At 36.7% G+C, this 10025-nt stretch overlaps 3 protein-coding genes across 4 annotated transcripts in view; 1 reads left to right on the top strand and 2 right to left on the bottom strand.

The window, feature by feature from the left end:
• LOC105163707 overlaps window positions 1–948 on the bottom strand; it is a 4417-nt gene extending 3469 nt beyond the window's left edge. The window contains exon 1 of one of the 2 annotated variants that reach the window (XM_011082147.2): window positions 506–948. In XM_011082147.2, coding sequence (XP_011080449.1) covers window positions 506–931 — 426 coding nt within the window. In that variant the 5' untranslated portion in view covers window positions 932–948. Of the gene's footprint in view, window positions 1–443 lie in introns of both variants that reach the window. The other variant, XM_020694283.1, reaches the window with a different exon arrangement.
• On the top strand, window positions 3044–4580 carry LOC105163706. Its single transcript, XM_011082146.2, has one exon. The coding sequence runs from the start codon at window positions 3248–3250 to the stop codon at window positions 4349–4351; it is 1104 nt and encodes a 367-aa protein (XP_011080448.1). The 5' UTR covers window positions 3044–3247; the 3' UTR covers window positions 4352–4580.
• LOC105163705 (F-box protein At2g32560) lies at window positions 4690–8924 on the bottom strand. The gene is made up of 5 exons (XM_011082144.2): window positions 7236–8924; window positions 7040–7119; window positions 6631–6809; window positions 5957–6031; window positions 4690–5367 (listed from the first exon to the last, which is right to left on the bottom strand). The coding sequence occupies exons 1-5, from the start codon at window positions 7905–7907 to the stop codon at window positions 5180–5182; spliced, it is 1194 nt and encodes a 397-aa protein (XP_011080446.1). The 5' UTR covers window positions 7908–8924; the 3' UTR covers window positions 4690–5179.

Here is a 10025-nt window from a genome sequence, read left to right as displayed (position 1 = left end):
CCCCTTTTTTTTTTTTTTTTTTTTTTTTTTTTTGGGGGGGGGGGGGATACAAGAATGCATGAGATGAGACAATTCACATAATGAATATTTTAAAATGCCTGAAGAAATGGGAAGAAATGGAACTTAAGAACGCTTAGAATTCACACTGGGTACTTAAGAACGCTTAGAATTCACAAACTTCAAAAGAAATGGAAAATCCTTTATCACAATTGGCCACTATCATGCAAAAATCTTGAACCTGTGCAGAGGAGTGTGCAAAGTAACAAACATAATGGCTTAAAAGCAAACAGCCAAATACCTTCTCTAAGTTTCTACCACAAAAACTAAAGCTTGGCACCAAGATGCGAGAACCCTGAACTTGACGCAAGTCTTAGACGACAGCACGCATAGAATCCTACTTTCCTAATACAAAAGATATTATACATTGACAAGAATAGTACAACCTCGGAAGCATGAGGCACAGCTTCAGCACCCAGTACAGTAGTGACAGACAGCCCATGCATACCTGAGGAGAATTATCGGGCTTCAAAACGGCCAAAGCTCCAGAAAGATCCGGGTCGACCCCAACGACCCAATCCGACACCGCCCTGCAGCAGTCGGAGTCCTTCGCATCCCGATTCTCATCATTTTCTGGCAAAGGGCAAGAGAGAGAATCCAGCCAATTCAATCTGAGCTGGTGTGCATCTACACTCACCTTTCTAACCCTCGTGCTACCCCTTGTACCGCCATTTGATCTGGGTTTCCGCCTAGAGGGTTCTGGAACTGTTACTACTTCGGGGGCACCAGTGCTCGTGCTGGGGGCTACGGCGGAGGCAAAAAGCCTAAATGCGGCTGGAGTGAGGCGGAGGAGGAGCGGTGGCGCTGGTTTAAAGGCGATTAGTGGGGTCATCAAACATTGGGGTTTTGGAGGGAAGAGCGCTGCTGTTTCCATGAAATTTATGAGGGAGAACTGGGGAAGCCATTGCTATGATAATCCTATTTCTCAATTAATGGGTCGGGTCTGGGATCGGGTCTGGACCTCCATCTTAATTGGGCCACCCCGAATCCAATTCATAGACAAGATAATTATGTTATTGGGCTCCAGGCCTGACCCAAATGTAACCCAATTGCAATAAACAGCCCATCTTTTATTCCTAAAAATATCTTAATTATTAAAATTATGGCAAACCATAACACGTTTTCTTATATTTGCTATAATAGTAAATACTCCCACATATTTTAAAAAATTACAAATATCGTTCTAAAATTAACTCTCATCTAACAAATATCCCTTATAATGATGTATAGCAAGGAATATTTATTAGACGATCGTTAATTTTATGAGAATATTAATAAATTTTCAAAATACGATAAGTATTTATAATTATGACAAACTTTAAAATAAATTAAATTCATCATTTAAAAATATAAAATTAAATACTATACAAAGTGGAAAGATCCCATTTGAATAAGATTATATCTTTTCCTAGATATTAAAACAAAAATGAGTCAATTATTGTTTTAATTAATGTTATTGTTTCTTAAAAAAAATTATTTAATTAATTCAAACATAATTGCTTGATCTATCGTAAGGGTGTGTTTGTAATTTTTATAAAAATAAGAAAATGTTTGTATATTTTTTACTTAACTTTAGGGACTATCAATTCAATTTACCCTGTAAACTACAATACAACCTCAAATGATATATTTACAACCATTTAAAAAAGGGAAAAATGCAAGCAACTCCCTTGTGATATCGCAAATGAGCAAATACCCCCTTATGAAAAAGTAAATAGCAATTTACCTCCTTATATTTTTTAAAATAGAACAATTTACTCTCCTATGATTTGTAAAATAAAGCAATTTACCTCCCTGTATAAGGAGGTAAATTACTTTATTTAAAAAAGTATAGGGAAATAAATTACTATATTTTTTTTTATAGGAGGATAATGTGCTCATTTTCAATATCACAAAGTGATAAATTGCTATTCACTCATTTAACAAATATAAGATATTTGTGTAATTAAACTTAATACAAATTTTTTTTTATATAATTTACCCGAATAATAATTTAAACCAAACGTGCCCTAATCTAAAAGCATCAACTACTATGACTTAAATACACACCTAACATATGTCAAGATCTTCAAAATTCAAAATCATCACTACCAAGTAGATGGTCACGAGTTAAATTTTGGTACCAACTATTGTGCTTTCTTGTCACGGGTCAATTTCAAAATTGACCTATTGATTGAAATATAATTATTTCTTAATTACACACACTAATAACTTTTCTTAAGCCTAAATCATTGCCAAATGACTTTTGTTTTGTCTATTCTTAATTTAAAAAACTTGGATTCGACAAAATTAAGCAAGTAAATAATGGGAAATATTTATTAAGTACTTGAGTTAAAATTAAGCAAAAATGAAAAGTTGAAATGTTGCTTAAACTTGGCATATAGTTGGGGAAAAATACAACACCAAGCATCAAATTGGGGGTTTAATTAATTTTTTGTGCTAGTTATTTTGGTCATGAGTGTAAGCCTAGTTGACAAATATAAGGTCATGTAATTTCAAGAAAACATGTATAAGGTAGAACCCAAGTAAAATAATTTATTATGATTAACATATAATGAAATTATGCGGCAAAATATTATATATATATATATATATATATAAATGAATGATACATAAGTTTGAATGGGTAATAGCTATAGAATTGTTCGAATTCTTTTATTAAGATATAAGAACGTCTGTAAAAATGTTATTGAATTATCATCTACGTTCGATCCAGTAAAGGGTAAGCTAAAAAAGATTTATGTGGGGTTATAGCGTAATATTGGGTTAAATTATGCGCTACGGTAATTTTCAAAGCTGCTATTTTAGTGTGTTTTGAAGTAAAGTTGAATCTTTATAATAAAGTTTGGGTGATTGAGGTGTAGTAAAACACACATAATTCAATAGATTGAGCAAATTTATTTATTTATTTTTTTGATGGATTGAAAATTGAGTAATTAGGCCACAGCCCACTTGTGGAAATGATGTAAAACTTTGGAACACTTTTTTGGCTGTTGATTGCTGAGGACATTTACAAGTATAATTTATCCACTTTTAAGTGCTTGATTCCTGCTTTCAAGATTATTTTAGAGGTAGACAGCCACTCATGTGAGCTGTGCAATCCTTAAATTCAGGACCATGAACACATCACAAAAATCAGCACACATTGCAAATCCTATTTTCTCCAACTGTCTGAATTCTTGCACCAAGAATGGAACTGGAGGCTCAGCCATCAAACACTTCTTCCCCTTGTCTCTATGCAACTGCTCCTAACAGCCCAAATGAACATAGCAGGAGCATGGAGTTCTACTGCAGTGCCCCGGCCAGTCCACGTCGAAAACCGGGTGATCCCAATGTTGGAAGGACAGATGATGATTATGGAAGCAAGAATCTTGATGACTTTGAGTTTGAGACAAGCAAGAAGTTCAGTGGGCCGTTGAGCGTTGAGACATGCGACAACTCTGAGTCTCCTGTGAGGCGGGAGCGTGGGGGTTCCCTTCCCGCCATGGCGTTTGCCGATGAGCTCTTCCTCAATGGCCTGGTCATGCCTTTGAAGCTCCCTCCAAGACTTCAGTTTGAAACTGAATTCCACAGTTTTAGCCAGAGATCACCTGTTTCATCCCCAAGAACCATCTGCAGACTCCCATTTGGGTGTAGGAGTTCTTGGAACGATGATTTCGACCCGTTCATGGTGGCTTTGCAGAAGGTGAGGGAAGAAAAGAGAGGAAGAAACAGCCACCACAGGCGATCAAGATCGTATTCACCGTTCAGGGCTGTGCCAAAACACTCCAATGACGATGTTGATTGTTACACTCAAGAAAGTAGCCCAACGGACACCGTGCACGTTGCAGCAGCAAGCCACAGCGGACCACTGGACTTCAAAGGGTCAGCATATGCAAGATGGGTTCGGGACCAAACGAGAGAAGGGCTAAGCCCCAAGAACCAGAGAGGCTTCCTTTTCGGACAAAGAGTGAGACCATTGAAAGCTGAGCAGGACGGGCAAGATGAGCCTGTTTTACCAAAAGGGAGACATGTCAAGAAGACTTGTGGGAATGTTGAGGAAAGTAAGGTGAAGAAACTGAAAGGATTTCTGCTGAGGTATGCATCATTTGGAAGAGAAAACAGTGGGAGCAAGCAGAGAAAGACAGGTTCAGGGGAAAGGAGGATGAGTTATTTTAGTAGATTGAGCTTTAAATACAAGGGAAGTGGGAAGAAGAGGATGGCTGCTGATACACAGATGGCAGTGGTGGAATACAAGCCATCTCTTGCAGTTTGCTTAGGCTATGGAGTTGGAAGCCCAAGAGAAGTGAAATGACTTAAACATTATAGAGAGATAATAAGTAGTTATTTTCTGGTTCATATCAAATTTCAATCAATGTTCAAATGTGACTTCAGAAATTTGCCTTGTGACCAGCACTCATTGCAACCATTTCCAGTAAATCCTTGAAATAATGACACAAAAATCCCTAGAGTTTGGAAATTCTATAAAAGAACCTCCATAAGTTTGGAAATTTCCACCAACGGTTATGCAATATCTGATCTCCTGGAAGAAATCTGTAGTGCAAACATTGACAGCAGAAGGTATAGTGCAATTTTGTAATACCGATATTCTTTACGTCTAAATGCGCCCGTTGCCAGCAAAACTATCAGTAATTTCATCACTGCAACCAAAGTATGCATTTCCAAGAGAAAGAACATGAATACAATGAGTATCACTTCATTCAGTTACAGTTGCCGAGAATGGTTCTATTCTTTGCAACATATTTGAGCCCCATTGAGCTTAGGGGAGCAAAATGTTAAGTGTAAACCTGCCTACGAGAAGCCTAACAGACTCATGGGCTTACAGTATAAGTACCGTTGTCATTCTTTTATCCGACATCTATATAGAATGCAATGGAGGCAATATACAAATTGCTATAATCCTATCATGTATTCGGTACTTTACAAGAAAACAATTTATAATTTTTCTGGAAGAGATGGGGCCGACAAGAATCCAGTTCTTGGCCACGCTACTGAGCATACATCTCTTGTACATCTAGCATACAATGCTTTTCTTGATGAGATTTTGGAGTCTTTGGTGGAGAAAGATGGGCTTTTCTGAATCAGCTGTTAATCAACTTATAGCCGAACTTTAGATGTGGATTCATTCCAATACTTCAGACGGCCAGAGCTTTTTCCACATGGATATCTCTTCATTAGTACGAAGTTTCCGAATTCCACCATAAAATCCATCTGCCTCGTTTCCCTCTTCCCTATGGTTTTTCCTACTAACAGTTGTCCTTCTCCAACGTGAACCGGGGGTGTATTGGTTGAACTCCAGCACCAGAGTGTCTGAAGCACGAAATTGTTGTCAGAAAATCTTCTGTGGTTAACTCAACTACTTAAGCCTTACAAATGTCAAAATAGTCGAGGGCTCGGTGCCACCCGAACGAACACATGCACTTCAACCAATATGATACTAGCGCATTGCATAAGAGTGCAGAGGAGATATCTCAAGAAATGTTTATGACTCAAATTACTTGGAAGTCAATTTAGTACAGTAAGGTCAGCTTCCAATCTTCTTTCATATTATTGTCCAGATAACACAACAGAACTTACGGAAGAGAATATGACAAAACAAGGACTTTTCTAGAGGGTTAATTATATGCATAAGGAAAGACCCACATGCGGGAAAAAGGGAGTCCGGAAGGGCCTACCAAGAATATAAAATATACTCTAATGATAAAACTTATGGCCACCTTCTTAATTGATGCAAATGCTTCACTACAAAGTGGTTTTAAGGTCCCCAAACTAAGTTAACACCCCACCCCACCTCTCTCCTGCTGTCTAGTACGTCTAGTTTTGATTGGATCTTCAGTATTTTGCTTTATATGAAATGGCATCTTTTTTAAGAATTTGTGGAGAACGCATAGCAACTTACCACTATCATGACATCGGCAGTAATTGGCGTTTCCAACGCATGTTTCCAAGTGGCCTACAACACCATACCACCAACCTGTACATAGAGGTGAGACATTATTAATAAATTGATTGGCATATCCATAGGATCTGGTCATATCTTAAGAGCCAATCCATTAGAGTTGCATACAATTAGACTACAATTGGTGACAAAACTTTCTACCTAACAAGAACAATATGCCACATTGCATTTTGAGAAAACACTAGAATGGAAGCACAAATTGCACTCTCAAAACGGTGTCAATGATATTCCAAGGTTTGCTAGAATAATTTAAGACGTCATGGATTGTAAAGAAAATTTCAACTAACGCCAACTTAATTGACAGTGGAGAAAATAAGTTCGCTTTTTACTCTGATTTCAAACTAGAGATGTCAACAAGTAAAACATGCGGTTGGCGCATCTTTCTTTCGCAAAGTTTCTTGGCAAGATTTGATCCATTGCGGACCAATCTACTGTCGCCCCACATCAAGAAAATGAAAGAGGCCATCAATACAATTGGAAAATATGGTGAAAACAGTGGACGTCATCTTCCTACACACATCCCATAGGCCATAATTGTACCGAGTGAAATATATGATACAACTAACAAAAAATAAAAGAACCTTGAACTTTTTGAGGTACAGTTTGAAAAATACCATATGGAAACTCTTTGTTTCTTCTCCATTGGATTTCAATGTGATCACCAGGTTGCAACTCAGTTAAACAATTAGAGATATGAAGATCATGTGGAGAAGTATCAACAGGGGGTGCTCTAAGTCTATCCCATGTCACACCAGTCTCTATTGTGATTGCTCTCCTTCCATGTGGTGGGTATCTGCTCATCATTAACCAGAAGAAAGTTAGGATAATGAAAAGGATGACAAACTCCTGAAAAGGAGATGCCACAAAGACAAACCCCAGAAAATTGCTGAACTTCATGTGATTGTCATAAATACAGAATGTAAAACTACTAGTTTGTAGTGATAATCATCAAGTGCCAGTCCAAACTATAATCAAATATGTGAAACGGTAAGTTTCATTACTGAAAACCATAGCTCCAATCACCTGGCCTGGAAAGTGTCGGTTCGCAGATCATAGCTAAGCTCAGCATCATAGCATGATAACATAAATCCAACATGACCATTCTGCACAGCATGCCCAAAAACACACTTCAGTACTACAACCAGAATTCATTTCTCCAACAAAGGCATTCAAGTGTGAAATCTAAGTAGGGCAACCAGAAATCAAATAATCCGTGTACCTCACGGTTATAGACCTGAGCAGGGAACCAAAACTTGCCAGACTCAAGAGCAAAATACCAAGACATGAGTGAATCTGCTGGAGGAGAGTTCTTTTTCTTGCTAATGCTGCTAAAACTAGATCGAATCAATACGACCGGCCAGAGGTGAGTGAGATAGCCCATCAAGCCTTTCTGCTTTCCCTGATTGAAAAAGATGGAATCTTTTCTTGAAGCAATATACCATTGCCATTCCCTGTATGCTGCAGGACCAATAATTCTAGCCCACTTATCTTTTATGTGCTTTTCCCACAAGTAATCACTCATACACTTATCCCTCAAGGAGGCACAGACACTGGCCATCCTACAAAGCTCCTCTGGTGGAAGCTTCTCAAGAATGCATTCCAATACAAGGTCAGGCAAATCCAACACAGACATCCCTGATTTCCTGTCAATAGTCTCCACTTTGGAACTAAAACTCTTCTTCTTACAAGGCATTCTTGAAGTGAAAAATGAGAAAATTACACCTAAGATAGTATTTCTTATGGACTTGATGATGGGCAAAAATGAAAATCCTTTCCAGAACCAGAGGGAAACTAATCTCATCTCACAAGCCCACGAAGGGAGTGGCTTGAGGACAAGAGACCTGTAGAAGAAGATGAAGGAGAAGGAACAAGTGATCAAGAAGAAAAGCATTTGACAAGAGGGTCTGGAGCTCCAATTATACACTTATATATTTGGGATAATAATACTAAAGGGGGTGGTCAAGAAAAGTTAGGCCACCAAATAATGGACAAGCAATGAGCCTTGCTGAATACAGAAAAATATTAAAAATTGGTGTATTTCTCTTCTTCTTCACCCTCTCCTTATAAAAAAAGAGGAAAAGGGATCTTCAAATCTCTATCAACAGAAAAAATATGGGTACTATTTGGCTAAGACGAAGCCCACCTAACCCAAATTGTGGGCCTCGTGTAGACCTGTAGAAGAGGATTATCTCACCGTGTACTTCACCAAGAATTCACTTGTAGAAATCTTGGCAAAAAAGTATAAAAATTTCAGACAAAATTACTTTTACATTCCAATTCTCAAAGAGTCTTGTAAAAGGAAATGTATGCTAAACAGAGGGTAATCTGGTGGGCAGATCTACCGTGAACAGGCATGTAAAACACAAATATGAAAGGATAAAAGCTCAGAATCCAACTACAATCACAAATTCTTGGAAAATGAAGGAGGTGAATGGTGAGCTATATAATGAAGGTGGCTCTTACCAAGAACAAAACTTTGGTGCTAAATACAACTACTTGAAAAGAATTAGGCAATTACAACGCAAAAGGAAACACCAATTCTAATCTTGTTTCAAGAGAAAAGCAGAATCCCAGTTAGGCTAGATAGGGGTGAAAGAAGACAAAGAAGCTAGTTTTTTGCAGCTCTTAACATTCTTCCTCCACCCACAGCAACCCTTTTCTTCTCTCTTCTTAAATATATCTTATCTTCGTTCGTTCTTGAATGCAAAAACCAAGAAAAGGGCAGGTCCAAATTGCAGAATGGATTAAAAAGAAGTGATCTTTCTTCTTTCTGTTTCTCTTTCCTTATTTTGCGTGTGAATAATGCGCGCTGGTGATGGGTTTACTGTCAAATGAAGCTTTGGAATCTGTTCCTTGTGTAGATTTCGAGCAAATTTTGGGGTAGTGCATGAAGGCGACAGGCAGAGCAAGTTGTTGTTTAGAGTAAAGCCCGGGTTTCCATTAGTCAATGTTGCCGCTCAAGATAGAAATGAGGTAATAAATGATCAATTTCATCACTCATAAAAAAGGGTACAATAAAAATTGAATCTTGCACCTATAACCCTAGTGGATGATTGGCTAAATTCATCTGAATATTTTATAATATATTTTTAAAAATAATAAAATGTTAAATATTAATTTAAAACTAAACTCTTAAAATATTTAGAGAAAAACTGACAAGATGATAGTAACGACCATACAACCAAAATTAAAGGAGTTCCTGAAATTCTAGAAATAAGTTAAGACTTTCTTACTCCTTTTTTAAGCAGCTTATAAGCTTTTAATATCATATTTTTTGATGTTATAAACTTTTATTTAACAAAAAATATCGAACACTTTTTAATATTTTTAAATTTTTCACATATGATATGATGTTTTGAATAACTTATAAGCTGACCTATTAATCTACTAAAGAGAATAATATTCAAATTAGAACATCAGGAGAAAGCAATAGTGTTTTCTTTAATGTCCGCATTCTAAAATCCTAGAGTTAGTTGATGATTCTCCAGTGCCCACATATTGCACTAAATAGCTGTGTATTTTGAGGTGTAAAACATTCACTTTTTTATATTAAGAAAACGTATCGCTTGAATTTGTAGGTTTCCTATTTATGTGGAGTCACAAAAATCTATAATCCACTTCAATTTGTCTTTTTATTATTATATTATTTTATTAACTAATTTGAATAGCAAAATATAACATACCCTTCTAGATATTATCATTAAAGGATTAGTCAATCACAAAATCAAATAATAGAAGGTTGAGGTCTAATGAATAAATTCGAGGTTACGGCGTTACGTCGCACTAGACGCGTGGGTTTTTGTCTCATTTAATACAAGTATTATAATAGATTATTTTCCTAATTTGATGTGAGTTTATTGTTTGAATTTATGTAATTCCGCATTTTATTGATATTGATGTAATTATATAATCATAGTTTCTATTAAAAAAAATATTTTTTTACCTTTCTCACGTTAATTTCAAAATGTCTCTTTTAGATCGTGTTATTTATCTTTTGGTCCCTTTGCCT

Source organism: Sesamum indicum, linkage group LG6 (genome assembly GCF_000512975.1).
Source record: "Sesamum indicum cultivar Zhongzhi No. 13 linkage group LG6, S_indicum_v1.0, whole genome shotgun sequence".
In the NCBI taxonomy this organism is placed as follows: Eukaryota; Viridiplantae; Streptophyta; class Magnoliopsida; order Lamiales; family Pedaliaceae; genus Sesamum; species Sesamum indicum.
The sequence above is the reverse complement of the archived record's forward strand: the minus strand, read 5'-3'. Positions and strand labels throughout refer to the sequence as shown.